The sequence below is a fragment of the Ursus maritimus genome, unplaced genomic scaffold, assembly GCF_017311325.1.
Source record: "Ursus maritimus isolate PB19 unplaced genomic scaffold, ASM1731132v1 scaffold_24, whole genome shotgun sequence".
NCBI classification, from domain to species: domain Eukaryota; kingdom Metazoa; phylum Chordata; class Mammalia; order Carnivora; family Ursidae; genus Ursus; species Ursus maritimus.
This window is the reverse complement of record NW_024424897.1, coordinates 44,328,692-44,356,557: the sequence shown is the minus strand read 5'-3', so window position 1 is coordinate 44,356,557 and position 27,866 is coordinate 44,328,692. Positions and strand designations below refer to the sequence as shown.

The 27,866-nt window shown below is 41.6% G+C and overlaps 1 protein-coding gene across 2 annotated transcripts in view; it reads right to left on the bottom strand.

Moving 5' to 3' along the window:
- Positions 1 to 2,509: 2,509 nt before the first annotated feature.
- The window catches only part of RPA1 (replication protein A1), a 63,785-nt gene continuing 38,428 nt past the window's right edge, over positions 2,510 to 27,866 (bottom strand). The window contains exons 6-17 of one of the 2 annotated variants that reach the window (XM_008695277.2): positions 23,631 to 23,723; positions 21,095 to 21,227; positions 19,853 to 19,955; positions 17,409 to 17,477; positions 17,066 to 17,258; positions 16,768 to 16,907; positions 16,208 to 16,356; positions 13,698 to 13,830; positions 11,477 to 11,653; positions 9,185 to 9,292; positions 4,991 to 5,077; positions 2,510 to 3,542 (exon numbers count right to left, since the gene is read on the bottom strand). In XM_008695277.2, coding sequence (XP_008693499.1) covers positions 3,438 to 3,542; positions 4,991 to 5,077; positions 9,185 to 9,292; positions 11,477 to 11,653; positions 13,698 to 13,830; positions 16,208 to 16,356; positions 16,768 to 16,907; positions 17,066 to 17,258; positions 17,409 to 17,477; positions 19,853 to 19,955; positions 21,095 to 21,227; positions 23,631 to 23,723 — 1,490 coding nt within the window. In that variant the 3' untranslated portion in view covers positions 2,510 to 3,437. The remainder of the gene's footprint in view (positions 3,543 to 4,990; positions 5,078 to 9,184; positions 9,293 to 11,476; positions 11,654 to 13,697; positions 13,831 to 16,207; positions 16,357 to 16,767; positions 16,908 to 17,065; positions 17,259 to 17,408; positions 17,478 to 19,852; positions 19,956 to 21,094; positions 21,228 to 23,630; positions 23,724 to 27,866) is intronic. The other variant, XM_008695278.2, reaches the window with a different exon arrangement.

Sequence of the window (27,866 nt, the reverse complement as noted above, 5' to 3'; positions counted from 1 at the left end):
ACAAAGGGTACGTGTTCCTGCCCATCACATACTGGGTTTATGATAACAATTAGGAAGTATGTTTAGCTCTAAAACGAACACCGTGTTATATGCCAATTATATCTTAACAAAAATAAAATTTAAAAATAATTGGAGAGTATAAACATCCAGCAAGTGAATTGGCTCAATGTATACATCCATATAGCCAAATACTAATTAAAATTATGCAGATCTATTTTTACTGAAGAAGAAAAGATGTCCATCCTAGAGTGCTACGAGGAAAGCGTTACAGAATAGTGTGCATAGTATAATCCTATTTCAGTGAAAACTGCATTTATATGCGTGCACGCACAGGAAGTCGGCTCTACAAGTGGTTCTTGCTGATTTGTGGGATTATGGGTAATTTTGTTTTTTCCTATCTGTAGGCTATTTTTCTACAACAAACACGGATTACTTATGTAAGAGATAATCAATGGGCCGAAGAGACCCTATTCCTTTCCTTTTCAACAGACATTAACAATACTTACCAGCTTAATAACAAATACACTTAGTTGAGGTTTTTTTCAACAAATGAAAATAAAATATCTAAATTCTATCCTTTTTGAGAAAAGCTGGTTATTTCCAAAAGTGTTTATAAAAGCCAGAACTCTACCAAGAGTGGATTGTAAGACTAAGAGCTAACAAACCACATTTTATGGGGGTGGGGATGGGGGGGTAGAAATCCTCTGAGATAAGGAAACAATCAATTTACTAGGGGAGCAGTGAGTGGCCTTCTAACAAGTGAAAAGGAAAGGCGCCTGGACAACCTGTTTCACTTTCTATAAATAAAACCTTAGAAGGCATATTGCCAAAGAAACACAAGTCAATATAAACCTTTATACACTGGGCTGCCAAACTTCACTTTTAGACAGTATATTAATTATGTAGTCAATAACCACAGGTTTCATTAGTGTATTAAATACCATGATCAATATTATTTATACTTTTCCAAGACAGGCCACTCAGGAAAAAAAAAGTGGGGGAGGGGCAAATTTTTGACCCTGCAGTTCAAAAAAGAACAGCACACTAGAGATTAGCAAGGCTTTTATGGAAAACATAAAACACTGAAAATATGGACAGAAATCAGATTATTGCCCTTTTATTTTTTTTTCTTGCCTCTTTCACAATGAGACTGGAGGAACTCCAAGAACCACTTAAAATGAAGGCAAAATGATTAGATTTTTTTCCTAATTGCTTAACGCTGATGTCATGGTGTATGCAAAATAAACATTGATCTCAAAGTGAAAGATGAGAAATAGAACAACATGAACAGCCTTTCGAGGTAAACCATATCCAAGAGAATTCCAAGAACTGTGGGCCAGAATCTATTTAGGCAATCCTCGGGGACCTAAATCTCTTAAAAGCCTAACAGTGGAGCCAATTTCTGATGCTTCTGTACTGGTGATCTGATTTTTAGGAGGGAGATCTGCTAAACATCCTCCCTCCAGGGAGCCGCCCTCCCCCAGAACAGCCCCATGGATTTGCTGGTTTCATCACCGGGTCCCTGAAAACGCACAGCACCCGGTCCTGCGGTCCCGCGATGTGTCAGGGCAACACGCTCTGCACGAGGTAGAGCCGTCGTGAATGCGAACAGAGAGAATGCCGGGAGTAGGAGACGTGAGACTGGTTACTGGGCTGAAAGCTAGATTACCACTTCCAACCTTCAATTTGTCAATCCAGAATTGTGCTGAAGACTGTAATTTTCTAGTCAGTGCTTGATAAGCAAGGTCAGACAGAAAAGAGCTTCCATAAAAATGGTTGAGGCCTCAGTCCAAGAGGCAAGTGCAGCCTGATGACCATCTTCCGAGACTCGAATGTGTCCAAACAATCAGCCGGCCTGAGAAAGACCCTTTCTGTCGGTTGTGAGGAACGGGAGTCATCCGGCCTAGAGCTGGCTGCTTCCCTCCTGACAGAGGACAGGTAAGAACGAAACAGCCAGGCCACCATTGCTTTCCAGCTCCACAAAGGGCCGCCATATGCCACACCTGCACAGACTAAAACCCGCTCCTCCCGCTGCAGGCTGACTGCAACTCTGCCTGGATGTTCGGGGAGAGATGTGCAGCAAATGCCAAGTGGTGGGTCGCGGCAACCGGATAGATAATTAATATGATTAGGAACACACAGAGCAAGCACGCTATTGCTGACTGAAAAGCCCAGTAGCATAATTACTGTTTTCTTACTAGCTCACTGTCTGTACACATTTCAAAGCCTGGTTGGTGTTAGACTGCTGTGTAAACATCAATAAAATCCCAAAGTGCCAGATCATCAGCATTCTTGAGCACAACGGCTTTTTGTTTTTAGTGTTTTCATTCTTCTAAAAGATGCATTTTAGGGTTAAAAACATTAGGATGAATGATCTCTATGCCTTGGACTAATCTTTGAGTCTGTAATGAGTTAACATCTCCCCCAAGTGAACATTTATTATGAAGGCTAATTAATTGCTTTCTAGTTACAAGAACCCTTTGCATTCAAAGAAAGTAGGATTCACACGCAGAGAATATTCTGTTTATTAAAACAAAGCAGGGGAAACAAAGGGCTTCTTCCTTCAAAATCCCTTCTATTTAACATAGCTTTAATCAAGAAATGAAACATACAAGTGCAAGAAATATGTACAGGTAGAAAAGTGCGCATTCACCAGCCACAACGCAACACCGATTGAAGTGAAAACTAAAGCAATGCTTTGTAGTTGCCTGGATGTCCCTGGGGGACAGCAAGTCCATGCTTATCAGCCTTCCTCAGAAGAGACAATTTTGATTAATATCAGACCATCTGACTCAGTCTATTAAACCCTGAAGGAGGGATATTCTTCAGATATAAAAGATATGTCTTTGATTAATAATTCTACCCCATTGCCATTCCAAGCATTAACAACTACATGGCACCTCTAGAAAGAGAGAGCCTTTGAATTCCAGAAAGACACACTCACTAGAGTACAGGTTCCGCACGAACACCTTTCAGCTCCCCCTCCTGAGAGGGAACCCCAGTCGAAAAGGTGCCACCACAGGAGAGGCGGAAACCCTAGTTACATAATTTATTTCACATCTGCAAAGTTAGGGTCAATTACTACTTGTGACATAATTCCTGCTTGAAGACAATGAAATCTTAATAAAACTGACAAAAGCCTGAAGACAGAGGGAGTGACTGGCACTACACTACCCGCCAGCTGACCCGCTAGGACGGACACGGTTTACACCACAGCCGTCGGAGCACATTTCCCTTTGCCTATCAGCGGGTACCGATGGGCTCCAAGATGCGCCTAAGGGAGGAAAGCGCTTCATCCACCGCAGAGAGGCCCTCGGCCCACAGGAGCTAATGTGGAAATGTCACACGGGGCGGGGCGGGGGAGGGGGGGAAGGAATCGGTTTCATCTCAGCTCTGCTTTTGCAAACTGCCCAATCAGCGCTGCAGCCCTGCTCTTCTCACATCAGCGCGTTTCTCCTGATGTTCATGATCAGCCTTCTGCCATATTCTCTGTAGTCCACGGGCTTCACGTCCATCACAGTGGCCTTAATTCGAGACTCGTCCTTTGAGAAGAGAAAAGCAGTCTGTGAGTGGAGGAAAGCCTGCGGCATGGAGCGGTGGTGATAACCCCCTTTGCTTCAGAGGTTTCAATGATCTCAGCGGGAGAAAACACAAAGGCATGCTGGCCTTAGTGTTCAGTCTTTCCAATACAGAAAAAAATCACCCTTGAGAGCCATGTTCGGAACTTCTGGAGCTGGGAGGGTGGACAGAAGCCCCCTTCATCCTTCCCTTGTGCTCCCAAGCTCTCTGAAACCTAGATTCCAAATGGGATGGACCTTAGCGGGCTGATGTAGGTCAATTTATTTTCTCTGCAGAGGGGGACACAGGAGCCCAGAGAAGGGACTTGCCTGAAGCCACACAGCTGGTTCTGAGAGCCGTGTGAGAGCAAAAGTGCCCTCGGCAGAGGAGGAAGAGCTGGTCTGGGGCCACCTAAGCTCTGCGACTCACCTTCCCTGTCTGCACCATGAAAGCACCACGTGACCCTTCCAGTCGTCCCTGGGCCCACCTCACTGTCACCCTATCACAGACATTTGACTCCCCACATCATTCAGGGCTTCCAGAAACAAACACCCCTACTTGCAGCGGCTAGGGTGAGGGTGTGATAATAAAACAGAGTGAGGAAACCCTGAAACAAGAGAGAGAACTCTCCCTCCTCGCTCGTTCATCAGGACTCAACAGTGACTGTAGAGGCAGGATGATGTGATGCCCAGAAAGGGCACACGGTCTGGTTCAGGGACTCACGCACTTGTGTGTGCATGCGCTCCGTAATGACGACATCGTCCTCTTTATAAGAATGATGAAGAGCAAAGCTCTGAAGCTGGGGGCCGGAATCTCAGGTTCTGCCATTCACTGGCATGCGACCTATGCAAATGACTTATTCGCTGCATGCCTCCACTTTTTCAGTGGTAAAATGAGGTAACAGTAGTTCCTACATCTGGGTTACTGCCAGGATCAAGTGAGATACTAGATGGAAAGTAAAGGGTGTAGCAGAGTAACTGGCAGACAGTAAGTGCTAATCACTGCTGTTACAGTAGGACTATCCAATTATACAATGTTACAGGCAACTTAAAGGAGTTTTCAAGGTAATGTTCACTATGTGCAGCCTTGGTTTCATTCGCCAACCGTAGGGCCTAAACCTCACGGAACTGAGTCCACTGAACACCCTGCCACGTTCTTTGTCAGCACACCAACAGAACACCGCAGGCTGTAACTGAAGAGACCGCACAGCATTTCCCCCTAGGTGCTCAGCACTAGACAGAACACTCAAGCGCTCTAAGCTCCCTTCCTCGGCGCTGGGAAGATTCAATGAGTAATAAGTGCAGGGTGCTTAGCCCTGGGTCTGTCACACAGTATGCAATTAAGTGACAGCTGCCACTGTACTGTTGCTGTGGGTGACAAGACAGCAGCTTCCCACTGCCAACCCTTCTGCACCCCAGGTGACCCCACTTACATTGTAGGTCTCTAGTTTCACCCTGATCCTGAATGTGAAAGATCGGAAGTTGGCATTCTGGAAAATTTCCTCAAATGCTTGCTCATTCTGCAAAAACAAATGTAAAACTTTAGGCATGGAAGCTACCAGACCATTTGAAAATATCCATTAAGATTTTTGGAGGGGCTCCTGGCTGGCTCAGTCAGAAGAGCATGTGACTCTGGATCTTGGGGTTATAGGTTTGAGCCCCACATTGGGTGTAGGGATTACTTAAAAATAAAAATCTTTATTTATTATTATTATTATTTTGTTGACAGAGAGAGAGAGTGAGAGAGGGAACACAAGCAGGGAGAGCAGCAGAGGCAGAGGGAGAAGCAGGCTTCCCACTGAACAGGGAGCCCGATGTAGGGCTTGATCCCAGAACCCTGGGATCATGACCTGAGCTGAAGTCAGACGCTTAACCGACTGAGCCACCCAGGCGCACCCAAAATAAAATCTTTAGAAAAAAGATTTTTGAAGACTTTTGATAAAAACCTCTCTCAAAAATATATTACCCCCAGTGGTTTAAATTACTTAGGAATAACTAATCTACAGGTGACACTTCATTACATAAAACTGTTTAGGTAGAATTTTGTTAAAAAACTAAAATACTCTACCTACAGTAGTCAAATTCAGGGAGACAGAAAGTAAAATGTTTGCCAGAGGCCAGAGGAAGGGGAAATGGAGAATTAGTATTTAATGAGTGTACTGAACTTAAAAATGGTTAAAATGGTAAATTTTATGTTATGCATATTTCCCAATAATAATAATAAATTAAACCACTCTTAGAAAACACATTTCTTTTTTTTTTTTTTAAAGATTTTATTTATTTATTTGTCAGAGAGAGACAGCCAGCGAGAGAGGGAACACAAGCAGGGGGAGTGGGAGAGGAAGAAGCAGGCTCCCAGCGGAGGAGCCTGATGTGGGGCTCGATGCCAGGACCCTGGGATCACGCCCTGAGCCGAAGGCAGACGCTTAACAACTGCGCCACCCAGGCGCCCCAGAAAACACATTTCTAAACTTCAAAAGTTTGTGATGGAACCTCAGGGTTGTGAGTTCGAGTTCCACGTTGGATGCAGAGATTTACTTAAAAATAAAATCTTAAAGGGACGCCTGGGTGGCTCAGTTGGTTAAGCGTCTGCCTTCAGCTCAAGTCATGATCTCAGGGTCCTGGGATCGAGCCCTGCATCAAGCTCCTTGCTCAGCAGGGACCTGCTTCTCCCTCTGCCTGCCAATGCCCCTGCTTGTGCTCTCACTCTCTCTCTGACAAATAAATAAAATCTTTAAAGAAAAAACCAAAAAAAGCCCTTAAAAAAATAAAAATAAAATCTTAAAAAAAAAAAGAATCGAGGGAAAAAACCACAGAAAAAAGTTCAAGTTGTCATACTGTTTTAGTCTCTGCATTTATAGTGATTTGTGAGCAAGTGAAGACGACAGGTGAAGTGGGTGAAGATTAGGGAAAGTTTGAAAAACACAGTTCTCTCCCTCTTTCTCTTGTCCCTCAAACACTACGTAAGCTTTTTTTACCTTTTGTAAAAAAAGTAATCTCTACACCCAATGTGGGGCTCGAATACATGACCCTGATATCAAGAGTCACATGTTCAACCGACTGAGCCAGCCAGGTGCCCCACTAATTAAGCTTTTTTATAAAAAAAAAAAAAAAAAGTATGGTAAACAGAAAGGAATCAGAGAAAGCATTTTATATAAATATGCGTAAAATAAATTTGCGGTAACTTTATATAAAATTAACAGTTCATATCAGTCAATATTATCTTTTCAAGCCACATAGAGCATGAAAATGGCTTTGCTACACAGAACTCCTGTGTAAAAGTTACTTCACATATACACACAAAGTCCTCTGGGCTTTCAGATACGTAAATAAAACAATGTGTTAAACCTTAAGAAAATTATACCAATTGCCATTATTCTTCAAGATTAGAGAAAGCATGAGAAAGCATGGAGCGTGCACTCCAAGAATATTTCATGGTTCCTGAGGGAAGAGTTTCTATATGTCCTTATTCACCAGCAGTAAAAACAGTCAAATGTAATAAGCTCATAAAAAACCCTGAAAAGCTGCCTCGAGCCTTAAAATCTGATATGAAAATAAAGAACCAGGCAAAACAGATGAAAGATACCATCATACTTTAAAGTCAATTCCAGTTATTTCTACAAAAGGGCTTGTTGGCATTATTTTCAGAGATCTCACAAACAATTTTTAAAAGATGTGTGTCAGGGGCGCCTGGGTGGCACAGCAGTTAAGCGTCTGCCTTCAGCTCAGGGCGTGATCCTGGCATTATGGGATCGAGCCCCACATCAGGCTCTTCCACTATGAGCCTGCTTCTTCCTCTCCCACTCCCCCTGCTTGTGTTCCCTCTCTCGCTGGCTGTCTCTATCTCTGTCGAATAAATAAATAAAATCTTTAAAAAAAAAAAAAAAAGATGTGTGTCAGGGGAGGCAGGGGAGTTGAATGGACATACTGAAGACAGGAAAGAATAAGAAAAACACACCAAACAAACGACAAATCTTTTTTTCTTTTAAAGATTTTTTATTTATTTATTTATTTTTATTTTTTTGAAGAGTTAGAGACAGCCAGCGAGAGAGGGAACACAAGCAGGGAGAGTGGGAGAGGAAGAAGCAGGCTCCCAGCGGAGGAGCCTGATGTGGGGCTTGATCCCATAACGCCGGGATCACGACCTGAGCCGAAGGCAGACGCTTAACGACTGCGCCACCCAGGCGCCCCCAAATCTTTTTTTCTTAGTGGTGTGTGTGTGTGTGTTTTTTCCCGTAGTAGTTTATTTATAAGTTTTCTAACCAATTTGGAGGAAAAATCTTAGATAGATGCTAATTTGTGTGGCCCAGAAAACACAGCTTTCATTGGTCATCGTTATACATTTTTTTTTTTTAAAGATTTTATTTATTCATTTGACAGAGAGAGAGACAGCCAGCGAGAGAGGGAACACAAGCAGGGGGAGTGGGAGAGGAAGAAGCAGGCTCATAGCGGAGGAGCCTGATGTGGGGCTCGATCCCAGAACGCCGGGATCACGCCGTGAGCCGAAGGCAGACGCTTAATGACTGAGCCACCCAGGTGCCCCCATCTTTACACATTTTTAACAATTTTTTAAATTTATCTGAGAGACAGAGCATAAGTGGGGAGAGGGGCAGAGGGAGAGGGAGAAGCAGACTCTCCACTGATCAGGGAGCCCAATGCGGGACTTGATCCCAGGACCCTGCGACCATGACCTGAGCCAAAGGCAGACGCTTAACCAACTGAGCCACCCAGGCGTCCCCATCTTTACACATTTTATCTGAGATTCTTTCCTACATTTAGCATAATTAGTTATCTATTCCCTACATTAAATAAACCTAATATATAAAAATACATATTTATAAAGATGAAATGGATAAAGTTCTCTTACGAAAGAAAGCTACTTCGTAAGAACTGCATGACCTAGAGTAGCAAGTACCTTATATGTGAATTTAAAGCAGGATTTGACTCAACTTTTCAGGAACGTGTTTATTATGTTAAAAGAGCACACCTGTACTTCAGATTACTTGAGAAGATACCTTCCAGATCTCAAGTGATTATAGGCACACAACTTTAGTGTGCTAACAGGAATAGGAGAAATAAGTGGTTTATACTTCTAAAGTGCTGTTTTTAGGGGCGCCTGGGTGGCTCAGTTGTTAAGCGTCTGCCTTTGGCTCAGGTCATGATCCCAGGATGCTGGAATTGAGCCCCACATCAGGCTCCCTGCTCAGTGGGAAGCCTGCTTCTCCCTCTCCCACTCGCTCTGCTTCTGTTCCCTCTCTTGCTCTCTCTGTGTCAAATAAATAAATAAAATCTTAAAAAAAAATTAAGTGCTGTTTTTAAAGCACTTTTTTTTTTTAAAGTAGTCTCCACACCTGACGTGGAGCTTAAACTCAACCCTGAGATCAAGCGTTGCGTGCTCTACCGATAGAGCCAGCCAGGAGCCCATAAAGCACTTTTTTATACGTTACTTGATTACTCATTGTTAGCATACCCAAGGTGGACAAAATTCAACAGAATCAGATGAGCTCTTAAATAATCATCAGACTGAGAAACACAACATCCAAAAGAAATTAAAAAAAAAAAAATTGAAGGGCAAAAAAAGGGTGTTATTGACAAGTGTTACAGTAATAATAAAAGATGAGGCCAACCTTCTCTTTTAACTCCCCAAGATAAGAAGTGCTTTGTCCAACGATGGCCTCTGCAGACTCTTGGAAACAAGTGACCCACTGATTCTCTTGAAAATCAGCAATATTTACCTAAAAAACATATATTATTTAGCCAAGAAATAATAAAAGACACACTCAGGAGACTGGAGGATTAACTTTTTCCACTCATTAAAATAATTAAAATACTACTACTATATATGCTATATTTTTTCAGAAGAATGTGAAAACTATGGGAGAAAGAAGTTTAAAATATAAGTCTGGATCACAGTAGGAACACAATATGCTGTGGATATGTGATTTCAGATTTCAGTGGAGATAACAACCCAACTAAACTCTCCTTTAAACACAGAACCCATGTACACCAGACTGGGTGCAAAGCCCTTTGGACTCAAGGTTTTGAATGAGCCTCCAAAGAGTAAGGGCAGGTTCTCTGCATTTTAAATTGTACGTCCTTCAGTCACTAGTTCTGTAAGACTAGTTCCGGACACTGCTGAACCTCCCGGACTATGTAGAAGCCTGAGCTTAACACCCTTCACCCAGCCGCCACTAGCAACAGAAATGCCTCCAATTAGACCACGGTAAAATTAAACAGGGGAGAGTCAGGGAAGAAAGTGGATCACATGGAATCCAGTTGCTATAAGTCTTAGTACAAACAAGAAAGCGAAGGTTTTTTTTTAAGGTGTCAAGTTGACGATTCTACATATTCGCTTAGATTATACATGGAGGTTTAATATCAAAAGTTATGATGAAAAAATAGCGGACCAGAAAAGTTAAAAACACTCACATATATGAGAAAATATGTCATACACCAGGGTTCACACCTACAGTTTGTTTACCTCATGCTATTCCTAGAGGCAAAGAGCACCGCTCAACAGGGCTGAGGAGGGTGACAATGGAGACACCATCTCGTGAAACCAGTGTGCTGGGATTCCTACTTACGAGTTTCCCAGAAAGGCTGATAAACCATCTAAAACAATTTTCTCCATCCTGCTTCGATTAAGTTAGGTTCATGTTTATTTTCTGTAAAAATACCAAGCTTAAATGTAGAACTTTCCTGCTGAACTAACATTTTATGGAACAATTAGAATATAGAAAGGATAAGTAAAATCATTTCTTTTTTAATCTAAAAAGATTTAAAAAAAAATTTCCTATTACAAGAAAAACAAACAAACAAACAAAAAAAAGGAAAATGCAGAAGAAACTAGAAATCAACCAGAAATAACCTCAATCAACACTCTGGTATTTGTCCTCTCAGTCTGTTTTCTATGTGTACATACTTCAAGACGATATCGAACATACCATTAAAATTTGCCATTTTAATTAATAAACCTGAACATATGTCATTTTCAAGTATTTTAACTGTAGAAAACTGTCAAATAATTGGCAAATTCTGATGCCTTCATGGTATTCCACAGGACCTGGCACTACAGATATATAATAAAGGAATTAACCAATATAATATTTTTTAATTATATTTTTTTATTATATTATGTTAGTCACCATACAGTACATCCCTAGTTTTTGATGTAAAGTTCCATGATTCATTACTTACGTATAACCAATATAATATTAAGGAAGTTTAAGTTGCATCGAAGTTTTCAAAATAACACAGTAACAAATAATTTTACACAGCTGTAACATCTCTGATGATTTCTTAGAAGAAATTCCCTCCAAGTGTTTAATGTGCCAGAAAATATAAACATTTTTAAGGCTCCTGATATATTATTGCCAAATCACCTTCTAGAAAAATGCAACCTATTTTCTTATACCTTTATTATCATTTAGTATTATGATTTTTTTTAAAGGACACCCTTCACTTTAAAGGTTTTTAAAACAGAAACAATTCTTACAATGCAAAAAAGCCACACTCCCACATCAGCATGCAGTCACATTCCTGAGAAGTCAGCCCTACGAAGGCTAAGAGGAACAGATTATCTACAAGAAAAATAACTAAATATAGGCATTGGCGGTATAAGTATAATTACTGCTCTCCAGAAATGCCATTTCAAATTAATTTATCTTCCTAACAGTTAGCAGGAGAGTGTCACCAATGCTGCAACTGTACTACACACAGCAACCGAAATCAGCTGGGTATCTAAACGCAACTTTCTGGTATGAAAACAAGCTTTTAGTACGAGAACAGACCCTATAGCACTCACGCATCTGCAGGCTTCCTACCACAAGCAATCTTACTTTTGCTGTTGTCTCTACAGGACCTGGCATTTGGTAGGGACTCGAGGACCACAGCACTTCCCATCTACCCATTCTACTTACTGACAGGATCATGCGGTACTTGAAGTTGGGAAATTCACTGTCGCACTTCTCACAGCGGTATAATCCATTCTGTTGGTCAATCACTTTCTTATTGCAGTCCTGAGTTGGGCAGGCCTGATACATACAGTTCTCTTTGCGAAGATAGACTACTGTCGCCACAGAGCTAAAATAGTCGGCCTTCGGGAGGAAAGAGTGACATGAGACCTAGAACACATTCGTTCCTCCCGTTCCTCTGACTCTCCAAAGGTAACAGATGGAGGAAATACAGGGGAATGCGGGCGAACCTAGTGTCGCTATGTCCAACCATCCTCCCGCAGGAAAAACAACAGCAGTGACTTCCGGGGCCTACATTCACCTTCATCCTTCTCTAGGCCACGGTGGCAAACTTTGTAGAAAGCCAGACTGGACGCATTTTAGGCTTTGGAGCCATCCAGTCACCGGCTCTGTCGCAGCTGCTCTCTCTGCGGCTGCGGTGCGGGAGCAGCCCCACACGACGTGCGCACGCACACACGCAGCTGTGTGCCAACTCTGGTCTGAGGCGACTCGGGGAGATCACGGAGAAGTCAATGTAGCAAGGACTAAGTCATGTGCTCTGGCTTTCCATTGTCCCTATTTGTTTTGCTTTTTAACTCTCACAGAGAGGATACAGAGTGAATAATTTTGGGGGGTGAACAGCTCCCTCTGCGTGTACTCCAAAGTTAGAGCCAGGTCAGCAACCTCTGGGGCTTCCCAATGTCTCAGACCAAAAAAGGCTCTAAGAAAGTAAGGCTCAGGGCGCCTGGCCGGCTCAGACAGGAGAGCATGTGACTCTTGATCTTGGGGCTGTGTGTCTGAGCCCCACAGTGTGTGTAGAGATTACACCCTAGGAGAAAGTCTCCTAGGAGAATGCCTATTGAGTTTTTCTGTATTTCCAGGTAAGATCCAGACTCAATGCATGACCTTAAAGTTTGGGTGCAAATAGGTGCTCTCCAGGCCTGCTTTCTTTTCTTTTTTAAACATTTATTTACTTATTTTTAAGTAATCTCTACATCCAATGAGGGGCTCGAAATCACAACCCTGAGATCCAAGAATCACACACTCTTCCAGCTGAGCCAGCCAGGTGCCCCCAGGCCTGATTTCTCTTTCTTTTCTTTTTTCTTTTCTTTTTCTCTTTTCTTTTCTTTCCTTCCTTCCTTCTTTCAGATTTTATTTATTTATTTGACAGAGAAACAGCACAGCAGAGAGAGCAGCAGAGGGAGAGGGAGAAGCAAGCTCCCCACCGAGCAGGGAGCCCAATGCTGGGCTTGATTCCAGGACTCCGCGATCATGACCTGAGCCGAAGGCAGACGCTTAACCGACTGAGCCGCCCTAGCGCCTCGCAGGCCTGATTTCTTAGATCTAAGAAGGAAAGTGGGTGTCAAGAGAACCTGAAGACTAGCTGCTCCCCTGCCAGGACAACATGGATCCGTCTACTGTTAAGTCTCAAGGTGCTGTATGACAGCATCACAAGGTGCCGCCGATGACAACGCTGCATAAGGGAGTAGGGTGAAATGAGACAGTGGGGAGTAAAAACTGTATTATATAATACGGAAATAAGAAAAGTAGGAATTATGTTTTGGGGAGCATAAAGGAGAAATAAATGACTTAAATATTGAACTGCTGGCAGGACACAGGTTTAGGTCAAGACAGCAAGAGCGTCACTACATACAAACATTGAAAGGAAGCCGTTAACTAAAGTCAAATACGAGAGCCAACTCCCGCCAGAGAATAGGGGCAGACGCTCGGCCCGTGAGAGGTTAGAGTCGTGCAGCCAGCGAAGGCCCGTGTGAACCGCCTGATGTCTGACATGGAGCCTCACTAATGCTCAGTGTTGGCTCTAAACTCAAAACGCATCTTCTTGGTATGTGGGCATTTCGATTTGCAGGAACAATTACCAAAAATAAATACGGACCCGAAATCATTACCGCTTCATTGAGATCCCTCTAAGAATTAAACAACTCTCTAAGTCAGAACTCTTAACATTTTTTTGGCCTCAAGATATGTGAGAGATACAACATGCAGGCACGGCCCCCTCACTCCGGCAGTGCTTCTCAACCGTCACGCCATGCTCTGGTCAGAGCTCCAGTTAAGAACCATAGGTCTGAATGGATGTCTGATAGCTAGGACCAGAAATCAGGTTTGAAAACTCATCCTTTTGCACACTTTATGTGCTTTTGTGAAGAAAGTTAGGAATGTGGGATACCTTGTCACCATGGCCCAGGTTCTCGGATTTAACCTCATATAAAGTTTTCCAGTTGGTGTTGCTCCCTCCTGTTCCTCCACTCTTTAGATCAGAGATGGAAACACCATCTAAGGCTTGTCCTTCCGAGTCAAACCTGAAAAAAAACCCAAAGAACAACAGGCACTTTATATAATTATTGAATATGCTACTTGTTTCTAGATGCCAGATACAGGCTATCCACACCCCCAACGCCCTACTCGTCCCACTTTCATAGGTCATGGTCATGTGGCCTGAAATGAGTATCTTCCTCCTTGTACCTGAAGCCAACTGCAGGAAGGGAATGACCTCTTTTCATCTCAATTGCTTTGATGCCCCCCAGTGGTCAAGAAAGACAGTGCCAAAATACAACCACCTTTTCTTAAATTAGCATCTGGTACATAGTACTTTAGGCTACTGATGCTCATTCTCAATCAACAGCTGCATTTTTATCATTACTGAAATATACCAGCATAGAAAGTGACAGTCCCCACATTACAACATGGTGGCAAAAAAATGTTCCCAGGGTAAAAGATCTTATAAGCCTGGGGCGCCTGGGTGGCTCAGTTGGTTTAAGTGTCTGACTTCTAAGCGTCTGACTTCGGCTCAGGTCATAACCTCAGGGTCCTGGCACTGAGCCCTGCCTTGGGCTCCACGTTCAGCAGGGAGTCTGCTTGTCCCTTTCCCTTTGCCCCTCTCCCAGCTTGTGCTCTCTCTCAAATAAATAGAATCATAAAAAGAAAAGATTTTATAAGCCTGATATAGAGTTTAAAGGATTATATAACCCAAAGTAATTTAACAGAAGATATTATCTATTTTCTTGTAGATTATTTTCTTAGTGAGATTTTAACTATGCCAATATCAAAATTAACATTAATTTATGCTACATTATTATTAAAACTGATTATACTTCTTGATCACGTATCAGCTGGTATGAAGGAAAGTGGCTCAGAAACATACTTGTGGCAGGGAAGAGTCAGTATGAGATTAAAAACATGCCAGTCAGTATGAGATTAAAAGGAGGATAACTAAAAGCTAACCACGTACAGAACAGGCTTTTTAAAAAGAGACCATCTAACAGAACGGACGCCCTAAGCTGCAGACAATCGCCTTCACATTCTGTCAGGTAAGTGGCTAAATCCGTCACAGAAGCACAGCAAGGTCCATAAATCTGTTTCACCACTACTAGCTACACCAATTTATGGTTTCAAAAACTCCGACATTTGCCACCAAAGACAGCTCATCAAGAATCAACGGAGGAAGGACAGAGGTAGCCCTTCTTACAAAAAAAAAAAAAAATCCCACGTTGTTATAACCAAGATCTAACATCTCCCACCCTTGCCTAGGTGGGGTGTGCATGGGACTTCTTTTTGATCAATGCCAAGTTATTCTACTCTGGAGACAGCCATGTCTTTTACTGTTGACCAGGATCACTGTTATTGACAAGTAAAATATGAAGACCTTAATGTGGGCATGCAATTAACCTGGGGTTGAGCTCTAGAGCCCGAAAGAAAATCAAGCATAAGGACAAACCAAAGCTGTGGCTATTTCTGGTCAGACTACAAAGAGGCCCTAACTAATGCAATGCCAGCTACCAGGACTGTTACACAGAGATGCGTGTGGACACTCAGGAGGCTGGCTTGAGTGACAAGAACACTCTCGTAGCTGTTTCATGAAATTACTCAACTACTAGTGCTACTAGTGGTTCACATTACACTCAAAATAAAAGTGAGAAGTATGTCATAGGAGCTAATTCTTTAAGTACTAAAACCCTAGGACATAGGTGGAAACTGACACAACTCCCCCGGGACTACAGCTACAGAAATTATTAAAGCTTGAGCTGGTTAAAGTGTTTTCCCAGACCACATCAATTCTTGCATACCGTGTTTCAGTTTGAAGTGCTCCTTAAAGGCAGAGTTTTAACACCCTACAAAGCTATATATAGTGAGGAGATTTTAATAGGCTCTCCTCAGCCCCTGAGTGCTTGGGGAATAACAACAGAATGCCAACAAAAGCCCACTGTTCCCAGCACACTTTATCAGAGTCCAGTGAACGCACACTACAAGATGTGATCAGCACCTACAACTGGACAGAACAAGGACGCACACTCTTCCCCCACCCCACAGAAGCCCACAGCTTTAAACCTAGGAAACAAAGTTGCCTCCGGCTCACAGTCCTTCAGCACACAGTCGTGAGAGCCTGGGCTCCCCTTATTTTGGCAGGATCGAGGTCAGCAGCAGCGCTTCCATTCTGCCTGCCTCCTCTGGAATCTCTGGGTTTGTCATGGGATTACAGGTTTGTCAGTTTAAGGGCTTTAAAGCCATCTTCTCAGAAGGCATAATGCTTCCAAGAAATATAGGAACTGCTCCATTCAGTAACAAAGCCCTCTGCTCTGCAGACAGCTCACATACTGATCATAAGAGCCAAAAGAGCTCGCTCTCCTCACTCAAAGGCCAGGCTCAAACAACCCCTTTGTTTAGCCCCATAAAACCTACCATCCACGAAGCTTATAGGCCTCTGGGATGTCAGGATTCACAATGACCGTGCTTGAAGACAGTACAGAGAGGCTCCGTCCACCAAAATCAGAAACTCTGGCTCCTTTGATAGCCATCACGGGTTGTCTAGAACCATCAAATCTATCAGCCTGAGTAACAACAAAAACACCAAACAAATACAGTGAACAGGTGTCACTAGCAGCAAGAACACACAGAACATTTTTATAGAAAACAAGGAAAAGAGTCAATTGCAGAGTAAATGCAATAAATGGTACATGGAATCTATCCAACATAACCTCACACACCAGAATCTGTTCAAAGATACAGCAAATCTAATCTAGAGTTAAAGGGAAGATCATTTCACCGTGTAAAACTAAGATCACAGCATATTTCACCAAAGTAAATCAAATAAAGGACTTCAGATATTCCCTGGCCAGCTCAATCCTTCTTTAGGAAGGGCCTACACGGCCAACGCTCCACAACTCTAAGAAAAGACAGCCGCCCAGCTCTCTAGTCTCTGCCTCCCGCACACGCTCTGACTGCTCAAGGCAAATACTTACATCTTCTCCCCACAGAGTAGCGGTCACCACTTTCCCTGACATGTCCATCAAATAGATATTTCTCTTAGAAACTTCTCTGTTGTTAGACTTCACTGTGATTTTGGTGGCATCTTCGTAGCTCTTGCAGATCCCAATTATGTCTAAAATACAGGCACAATGTGTTAGCAAAAATGGTCAAGGCACCCATTACAGCATGATCAAAGGTTGAATGGCAAGCGCTTAAGTCTTACACTTCCCTTATTATGTTGCAAACAAAACTAGTTATCACAACTCTCTTTAGTCTCATACACAGACTTACCTATAAGTGAGTCTTTAGGCTTGCTCTCCAGGTCACCAATCCCTGTGAAATCAAACTGAACTGTAGGTAAATGATGACCATCTTCACAGGGCATGACAGAAGTCTCATTATTGAAGGTCATCTCATAGTCATTTTTAACAGCTGTGAACTGTTTGTTAGCAATCTTCAGGATGCCTTTAGAGATATAATAGACCTGCAAAAGAGGCAAGCCACGGACTGTGGGTAGTCTATCAGATTAAACAAGCAACTCCTTACCACCACGCAGCTCTTCAGTGGACGAGAGTCCCCTCACTCCTCCTGGTACCACTCAACGGTTTCGGTTCTCAACGAAACACTACCCTACCTTGTTCATGTCGATAAGGGGAAAGAACTTGTCCACTTGCTCATTGAAAGCAGTAGCTCTGATTTCACCCTGCAGAAGCATGCAACAGCAGGTTAGAATTGTGTTTATCAAGTTTTACCCCTGAAAAAGAGGACACTTTAGTGTCAAAATGACATCTTTAAGGCAGTAACACAAGCACAAACAGGATGTGTGAGAGAGCTACAGACACCCCCAGAAACACACATTTTATAGTCACGAACTCATTATTCACCACAACGGAACAAGCTAGGTTTAACTGGCTGATCCAGCTACGGTGCTTTAACTTCAAGTTAGAGACCTAAAAAAAAAAGCAAAATAAAAAAAAAACCACAAGAAACCTAGTGATTTGAATATTCTGACAACAAAAATAAAAATAAATTGTGAACACTGAGTGACACAAATGAAGCCCACAAGGAAGTCTGATGAGCCAAATGATTCACCAGCTGCCCTCACGCACGTACCAAGCAAGGAATTACATCATATTTCAGAGTCATTGCCAAAATGTTACAATACACCATGTTTTCAAGTTGCCTGTGATTTGATTTTCACTTTCACTTTTCCATCAGTCAAAATACTATAGATGGGGGCGCCTGGCTGGCTCGGTCAGGGGAGCATGCGGCTCTTGATCTCAGGGTTGTAAGTTCAAGCCCCCCGTTGGGTGCAGAGATTACTTAAAACAAACAAAAAAAACTACAGATGGATAAGAAACTTAAAGAAAGGGCTAAATTTTAGCCACCTGACAGATTAGACTGATAATCTGGTAAAAAATTGGGTTCTGATATTGATTCTACCATCATACAGTCAATACATTTGGGGTGTTAGTCCATCTTCCAAAAACAAACAACAAAAACAAACCACCTATTTTTTTTTTTGCCTTCTCAGAAGTTTGAACCAATAGGAAATATGCAGCAGATTGAAAACAATGTGTCAAGTACACATTAGGAATTATACACAAAACTAACAGAGAAACAGCTAACAAGACTGTCAAGATTCCACAACTTGGATTTTTTGTTTCTTCATCATGGTTTTGTTTTGTTTAAGTAAAGCATAGAGTCTACACAAGCAGAATCCATCTCCCACAAAACTGTTCACTTTTCAAGGTGGCTGGTGCATGCTTTCTGCTGTGGCCCAAAGCAACACTTTGCTCATAAGCAGACATCACTTCTCTGGGCTTCAGTTTACCCTGCAAACAGGCCAGACAGTGTGTCTCTGGTTTCTCTTGCTCATGAGGCTGTTCAAACATTAGAAAACTAATTTCTATTGCTACAAATGCTTTCATTTAAAATCAAGGATTTCAGGGGGCGCCTGGGTGGCACAGCGGTTGAGCGTCTGCCTTTGGCTCAGGGCGTGATCCCGGCGTTATGGGATCGAGCCCCACATCAGGCTCCTCCGCTGTGAGCCTGCTTCTTCCTCTCCCACTCCCCCTGCTTGTGTTCCCTCTCTCGCTGGCTGTCTCTATCTCTGTCGAATAAATAAATAAAATCTTTAAAAAAAAAAAAAAATCAAGGATTTCAGGGGCGCCTGACTGGCTCAGTTGATAGAGTATGAGACTCTTTTTTTTGTTGTTGTTAAAGATTTTGTTTGTTTTAAGTAAAGCCCACACCCAACAAGGGGCTCGAACTCACAACCCTGAGATCAAGAGTCCCAGGCTCTAGCGGTGCCTGGGTGACTCAGTTGAGTGTCTGATTCTTGGTTTCGACTCATGATCTCAGGATCATGATCTCAGGGCTGTGAGACCAAGCCCTGAGTCAGACTCTGCACTCAGTGGGGAGTCTGCTCGAAATTCTCTCCCTCTGCCCCTCCCCACCCACTCATGCACTCCTTCTCTCAAATAAATAGACAAATCTTAAAAAAAAAAAAAAAAAAAAAAAAAAAAAAGAGTCAAGAGAGTTGCACGCTCTACCTACTGGGCCAGCTAGGTGCCCTGAACACGTGACTGTTGATCTCAGGGTCCTCAGGCCAAGCCCCACGTTGGGCACAGAGCCTACTTAAAAAGAATAAATTAAAAAAAATTTTTTTTAAGTAAATAAAAATAAAACTAAAATAAAATAAAAGGATTTTTTAAAAGACTTTAAACCCTTTGGGGCACCTAGCAAGCTTAGCTGGTTAAGCGTCCGACTCTTGATTTTGGCTCAGGTCACAATCTGAGGGATGAGGGACTGAGCCCCGTGTCGGGCTCCAAGCTGGGCGTGGAGCCTGCTTAAGATTCTCTCTCCTCCTCCCCCAACACAATCCCCTCTAGAAAAAAAAAAAAAAGACCTTTAACCCTTTGCCCCAGACAGCATCAAAAGATTATAGAAGAGGAAAAACAACAATAACAATCACGTTTATTTTTGGCCTACTACTGTTTTTCATCACATAGGCTTGCACAGAGATGAGCCCTGTTTCTCAGACTACTCCTATTTCCCCACTTGACAAATACTCACACTTTCATCAACTAGTTCTATGGAGAAAAGCTTCCCTTCCCCTCGGGAATTGCTCCAGGTACGGATCTGACTTTTATTGGTAACTCGAGCACAGATAGTCCACCTAAAAGCCAAATAGATTATATTAGTGCTCAGAGTCTTACCTGGGAAAGATCTAAAAGGTTCCCTATCATCTTCCTATAGCCTTCCTTATCTTATGCATATTCCATTTTTCAATGTAAGCTGCATTTTAATCCAGCTAATTAAAACCCCAAGATAACATACAGGTTTGACAGTTTATAGAATAAGCAAGTAGTAAAACATACAAGATGATTTAACACTGACTCATTCTCCTGTCAAATTAGTAAATTTATAAACTCTCTCCCTTCTCCAAAAAGCATCACCAAGGCAACAGTATCCCCTTAATGAAAGGTTCTAAGCTAGAAGATGCAGTAATACCAGCAATTATATTTCGCCACTATTTTCAATTATGGGAACTGATAAAACTGGTGTCAAACTTCTGTCTCCATTCTAACACGCCCTGAATATAAATACAAAATTATGGAACATGGTGTTGGTAAGCCACCAAAAGAAAAACACACTAAAGCAGTATGACCTCAGACAGAGGCCACTAAAAAAAAGGAGGTACAAGATCCAAAACCCAGTCCTGGGGCCCATGCTGAACGCAAGTGTTGGGCACATTAGTTACCTTACTCATTTTCCCTGCACTGCAAAGAACTGAAGAGTATATAAAAACATATCTGAAATAATTCTGAAAAGAGAATTCCCTAATTTTTAACTGTTAAAATTAACTTTTAATGGAAAATATCTGTTCAGGGTGTATTAATGTGGCTATAGAAATAGTACAATTCTCTTAGTCAACTAAATCATAGTAACAATTTTTAGACTAAAAGGCACTTATTTATATCATGAGAAGATGAAATGCCTTCTGAATTACAACAAATATTTATTTTTACTCGTAAGACGATAAATGGATTCTTTAAGCATTGAGTATTTTTCAATTCAAATTCTTTCAAAACAAAACTCCATGGGCTATAGCAGATTGCTTTTCTTGCCATTCTTTTATGGTAAGAGAGTTAAAGTTTGCCACAATTTGTACCGTCCTCCCCCTTTGCAGGAAAAAAAAGAAACTTACTTTATGTATGGTGACTCTGAAGTTCACACAAATAACTCAAGAGCCCGTCATAACCTCTAACACCATATCGTGGGCACCTTCGGAACTTACTCTACGGAATAACTCACTTGGATTGGTAAGGGGTGAGGCTGGCAATGGGTACCACTTTGACCTGTGTTCCTCCAGCACTGTTCGCGAGGCTGGTACCTCCAGCTTTTCCAAATGTCTTTGAGGCACCATAAGTCTTAGATGTAGTGGAACCTTTAAAAACAAACACAAAGGAGGACCATCATTATTCTATGTAAATATCATATAAATTTTATACTAACTCTCAGTGACTGAGGTGTCGCTGGTGAAATTATACAAAATGAGAGGCAAAGTTCTTCCTTTTTAGTAATCAAGAGATGTCAAAACAGGAGGCTAGAAAAGCGACTGAGAATGAAAGCTGGGCAGACAAGTTTTCTACTATATTTGCTAACTGAAGCTCTGACTGAGGTCAAGGTAATAATTGTACTGAGTCCAGACACTGCTCTTTCTGAGGCCCATCCTTCTTAAACTGTCCTTTGAATTAATGCGCAAGATAATGCGTCAGAGAAAGAAAATCGACCAACCTTCTTGACTGTAAAACTGATAGCAAGTCACTAGTTGCATAAGAAAAAAAAGCAAAAGGGAAGGCCAGAAGATAAGGGACATAGTGAATGAACCATCTGAGGTGAAGGATACCTATCACAAATATTTCACCTCAAAACATCCTCAGAAAACTCACAGTGTTCAACAGGTCTACAGGACTGAAAAGTCTAGAATGAAGTCTATGGGACTGGGTTTAGTTGGGACCAAAGGACAAGAATCAGTTTTTGGTTCAAGACAACTAGGCGGCTGGGCACCGGGATCCCCTCTGCTTCTTTATCCAAGCCTGAGCAGCTACCATGTACTTGGAAAGAGAGGGTAACTAAAGCCTGTAAACACATGAGTTCCTTTATACGCAGTTTCTATAAAGTGTCAACCTCCAAATTCAGAAAATACAATTTCGTCCAATTACTTCATATCTTCTCTACCAAAGCATTTCTTTAGGATGGAATTTGGCTGGAAATGTAAATCTACCATTATTCAGCATTTCTTTATTGAGTTTCCACAGCCTGTAAGACACTATTCTAGGTATTTGTAGCACTTAGTAAAAACTATACATAGACTGTCCTGGATCTTAACATTTTCTATTCTAACTGGGGAGTCAAGAGAGAACTACATGCACAACAGTAATAATTGCCTCAAGATTATGCAAGGAAGCACATGACCTTAGAAGAACATATGCATGTGTAGACATACCTAATACTCTCTATAAGATACAGTTATATAACACACACACATGCTTCCCCTCGATACACAGCCAGTCTTTTTTTCTTTGGCCACCCAGTTGATGTGTGTTTGGACAACATTAGCTGAATAAATGTTAACTTAAGCCAAAGATAGGAAAATAGATTGGGAAAATAAATCTGTAGGAGGAGGGAGAAGAATAACACACTATTTGTAGTTCGACTTAAAGAAGTCACTATGAGATTATTTACCATCTTAGATACTAAATCTAGTCCATGACCTCCTTCAACAGTACATAATTTTCTAGTTGCATATAAACAGATCCACTTATGGGGCTTCTGGGTGGTTCAGTCAGTTAAGCGTCTGCCTTCAGCTCAGGTCATGATCCCAGGGTCCTGGGACTCAGCCTTGCATCAGACTCCCTGCTTCTCCCTCACCCTCTCCCCCTGCTCGTGTTCTCTCTCAGTCTCGCTCTCTCTCTCTCAAATAAATAAAATCTTTTAAAAAATAAAATAAATAGATTCACTTACAAAGGGAGATAGAAAGCAGACTGACAGATATTGCAAGGTAGATAAAAATATCGAAGACCAATGGGGAAAAAGTCCCATGTCCTGATAGTTTCACAGCAACATCAGTGATGTCTTAACCTTGCTTTTCTTAAAATCTCAGCATTGCTAAATTGATAAATTAATGGTGGAGGGGAGGGGAGGGGAGGAGGTGGTGTATAAGAAGCTGTGCAGAAAAAAGAACCTCTAAAAATAAATCCAACCTCTAAAAATAAATCCAACCAAAATCATCATTTTCAATAGTAGTTCCTAAAGTGAAAGCCAGAAACTAAACAAAATGATTCCATTATAGCCTCTCAGGACCTACTGCAGAGAGAGCTAAAGGAAAAAACGATTCCCCATTCGTAAGACTATGACCACTATAAATGATACCATTTTCACGTTAAGATAAATACCCATGAGAACCCCAAATCGGAAACTTGGAGAGAGACAAGTGGATTCCAAATAGTTAAAAGGCGAGAATTTAAAAGGTATGTAAATTCGCGAAGTCAAGAGAGTGTAAAATGTAAGATGTGAGAAAGTACCAGATAAACTATTATCAACAGAGAACAGTATATCATCCCGATAAAAATAAGCATATTAAGTATCTTTAAGAGATCTTTAAAGATCTATCTTTAATGATTTGTTCAATCATACACTTTACAGTAAGAACTGGACTTCTCCTTTCCAAGAAGCAATGATCATGAACGACATTTTGAAAATTCTCTTTAGTCCCAGATTACATTTCAAAACATGATTCAGAAGCCTGATCTGTATAATTAGCACATGTCCTTCTGTGGCCGTTTACCCATTGCTGAGCTCCCATTCTGCTGCTGGGGCTTGCTGGCTGGCGCACTGGCCGCTGAGGCGGGGGAAGGAACTACCTGCTGCTGCCCATGTCCTGAGGATCAAAAGAAAGACAATTTTGTGCAAATAATGCAGGTTAAAAGACTTAAACTCAAGTAGAAGAAATACTCTGAGAAAGTGTAAATTTTTTATTTTGTCAAAGACTCTCGTGGGTCAGAATTCATGCTGGGGTATTCAACTGCACGCAGTCAATGAGCTAGGGGTTTGCTTCTGTTTTCATTATATAAAAGGTTGGCTCCATTTACCTTTCACCTGCTTATAATTGATAGCTTTCAGTTTTAATGAGGTTCTCCCCTAAAGCCTTGCCCATTTCTCCTGCATGAACCTGAAGTAAAGTCACTGGGCTGAATCTGTGACATTACCACTATTTCCATAGCAACAAATCGATGTCATCAACAGAACTGTGTTCACGGCAGGATCTATCAGAAGAAAAAGCTGGGTGGTAAGAAAAACCTAAAAGCAGTTCAATTGTCTCTGAAGTGCTCCTGCTTCAAAGGAAAAGGAGACATTCAGAAAGGATTCTACCCTTTCCCTCCCAAACAAAGCAACCTTATTTCGCAACTGACAGCTAGTGGAAAATAAGAGTTGAAAGAGCCTTAGGTACCGTGAAGTGCTAGTGAACTGTCACAGCAGGGAGAGATGAAATGGAGTTCAGAAGCAGGTGTGTCAAGGAAACAGGAAGATTAAAAGGAAAGGAGGGGAAAGGAACATGTCTCTCAAGCAGAAAATAAGAAATGCCATACCACGAGACTATGTATTTGCCCCTCACCCTTTCTACAAATGTTTGAGTTGGAAGAATGTTAAAATTGCAAAATACACCTAATTAAAAAAAGAACAGATTTACTGAATTTGATTTTGCCTTTGTGAGGGGCACTAAAAGTCAACCTAATCTAGGCGGATCACCAAGAATGCCTGCAGCACACAAGTACAGCTCAAAAAGATTTCCTAGAAAGGCCTACAAACAAAAACGGTAAGCACCGCTGAAAAGGCTCTTTGCCTACCACCTTGTCTCTGCCTTCTCCAATCACGAGGCTTATTCCTGCTGGGCTTCCCAAAGCCCTCACTCAAATGGGCCTATTATACACCGACTTCATTTCCTTCTGCCAATATTTCTCTTAACTAATACAACAAAATGAGAATTAACCGTGCTATTAGAGTAAAATAAATTTAGCATAAAATTAAGAAGCTTAAAACAGAATTGCTTATTCTTTAGTTCTTCCTATGGGGAGAAAAATTAGGACCTTAATTTTATTTTCTTTAATCCCCAATTTCACCCATCCCCCTTCCCACCTCCCTTCTGGTCACCATCAGTTTGTTCTCTAGAGTTAAGAGTCTGTTTCTTGGCTTCTCTCTTTTTCCTTTGTTCATTTGTTTTCTTTCTTAAATTTCACATATGAATGAAGTCATATGGTATTTGTCTTTCTCTGATCATTTATTTCACTTAGCATAATACTCTCTAGTTCCATCCGTGTTGTTGCAAACGGCAAGATTTCAATTTTTCTTTATGGCTGAATAATACTACATTGCATATATGTACCATATCTTCCTTACCCACTCATCTATCAATGGACACTTGGACTGCTTCTATAATTTGCTTCTATAATTCTATTGTAAATAATGCTGCAATAAACATGGGGTACAATTCTTTTGAATTCAAGTTTTTGTATTTTTTGGTTTATTTTATTTTTTTTAGATTTTTTAAATTTATTTATTTGACAGAGATAGAGACAGCCAGCGAGAGAGGGAACACAAGCAGGGGGAGTGGGAGAGGAAGAAGCAGGCTCCCAGCGGAGGAGCCTGACATGGGGATCGATCCCGTAACGCCGGGATCACGCCCTGAGCCAAAGGCAGACGCTTAACCGCTGTGCCACCCAGGCGCCCCTGTATTTTTTGGTTTAAATACCCAGTAATGCTATTACTGGATCCTAAGGTTGTCCTATTTTTAACTTTTTGAGGAACCTCCATACTGTTTTCCACAGTGACTGCAGCAGTTGGCATTCCCACCTACAGGGTAACCTCACCAACACTTGTTATTTCATGTGTTGTTGGTTTTAGCCATTCTGAAAGGTGTGAGGTGATATCTCATTGTAGTTTTGAGTTGCATTTCCCTGATGATGAGCAATCTTTCATTGTGTCTGTTGGCCATTTGTATATCTTCTTTAGAGATACGTCTGTTCATATCTTCTGCCCATTTTTTAACTGGGTTGTTTTTTGGGTATTGAATTATATGTATTAGTTCTTTATATATTTTGGATGCTAAGCCTTTATTAGATATGTCAGTTGCAATATCTTCTCCCATTCTGTAGGCTGCCTTTATAGTTTTGTTGACTGTTTCCTCTACTGTGCATAAGCTTTTTATTTTCATGTAATCCCAGTAGTTTATTTTTGCTTTTCTTTCCCTTGCCTCAGGAGACATATCTAGAAAGATGTTGCTACGGCCAATGTCAAAGAAATTACTACCTATGCTCTCTTCTAGGATTTTTATGGTTTCAAGTCTCACATTTAGATTTTTAATCAATTTGGAGTTTACTTTTGTGTATGCTGTAAGAAAGTAGTCCAGTTTCATTCTGTTGCATGGAGCTGTCCAGCTTCCCCAACTCCATTTGCTGAAGAGACTTTTTCCCATTGTATATTCTTTCCTTCTTTGTTAAAGATTAATTGATCATATAACTGTGGGTTTATTCCTGGGTTTTCTACCTGTTCCATTGATCTATGTGTCTATTTTTGTACCAGTACCATACTTCTTTGATTACTATGATTTGTAATATAACTTGAAGTCTGGAATTGTGATACTTCCAGTTTTGTCTTTCTTTTCAAGACTGCTCTAGCTATTCAGGGTCTTTTGTAAACATTCCATACAAATTTTAGGATTATCTGTTCTAGCTCTATGAAAAATGCTGTTGGTTTTGTTTTTTTAAGATTTATTTATTTGAGAGAGAGAGAGCAAGGACACGCACGGGCAGGAGGGACAGAGGGAGAGGGAGAAGGAATCCCAAGCAGATTCCACACTAAGTGTAGAGCCCAGTGCGGGGCTCGGTCCCAGGACCCCAGGATCATGACCTGAGCTGAAGGCAGATGCTTAACGACTGAGCCACCCAGGCGCCCCAATGCTAATCTTCTGTTTTGTGCCACCTGCAAATGAAACCATTTCAGTAACATGAATCAAGATCATAATTCTTAGACTCTTTTGCTTTATGCTAGCTTCCTATTACTGTCTCTGAACCAGGGGGAAATAAGACATTTAAAAATGGACTCTAGGGGCACCTGGGTGGCTCAGTCAGTTGAGTGTATGACTCTTGGTTTCAGCTAGGGTCATGATCTCAGATTGATGAGATGGAGTCCTGCATCAGGGAGCCCAATGTGGGGCTTGATCTCAGGACCCTGAGATCATGACCCAAGCCAAAGGCAGCTGCTTAACCAACTGAGCCACCCAGGAGCCCCTACATACTTTAAAAAAAATTTTTTTAAGATTTTATTTATTTATTTGTCAGAGAGAGAGCGAGATCTAGACAGTACGAGCACAAGCAGGGGGAGTAGCAGGCAGAGGGAGAAGCAGGCTCCCCGCTGAGCAAGGAGCCCAATGCAGGACTCAACCCCAGGACCCTGGGATCATGACCCAAGCCAAAGGCAGACACTTAACTGCTTACTGACGGACCCACCCAGGTGTCCCTATATTTTTAATTTTTTTAAAAGTAATCTATACACCCCAATATGGGGATCGAGCTCACAACCCTGAGATCAAGAGTGGCATGCTCCACTGACTGAGCCGGACTCACTTACCATTATACCGATAGCAGAAATGATAGGTGTGAATGCAGGTGACTTGAGGAGCTGGAGTCTTTTTTTTTTTTTTAAGATTTATTTATTTATTTGAAAGAAAGAGCTCGATGGGAGGCAGGGGGAGGGGCAGAAGGAGAAGGGAAGCAGACTCCCCACTGAGGTTCTCCCTGCTTGTGCTCGCTTGCTTATGCGCATTCTCTCTCAAATAAATAAAATCTTAAAAAAAAACCACACACACACACACACACACACACACACACACACAAAATGGTAAGTGAGCCACCAGCTGAGAACAATTAGCTAACAGATACGGAGTATACAGAGTAACAAAAACTCAATTTCTACCAGCAAGTACTTCTTAATAAAAACTACAAAAACTACAAAAAAAAAAAAAAAA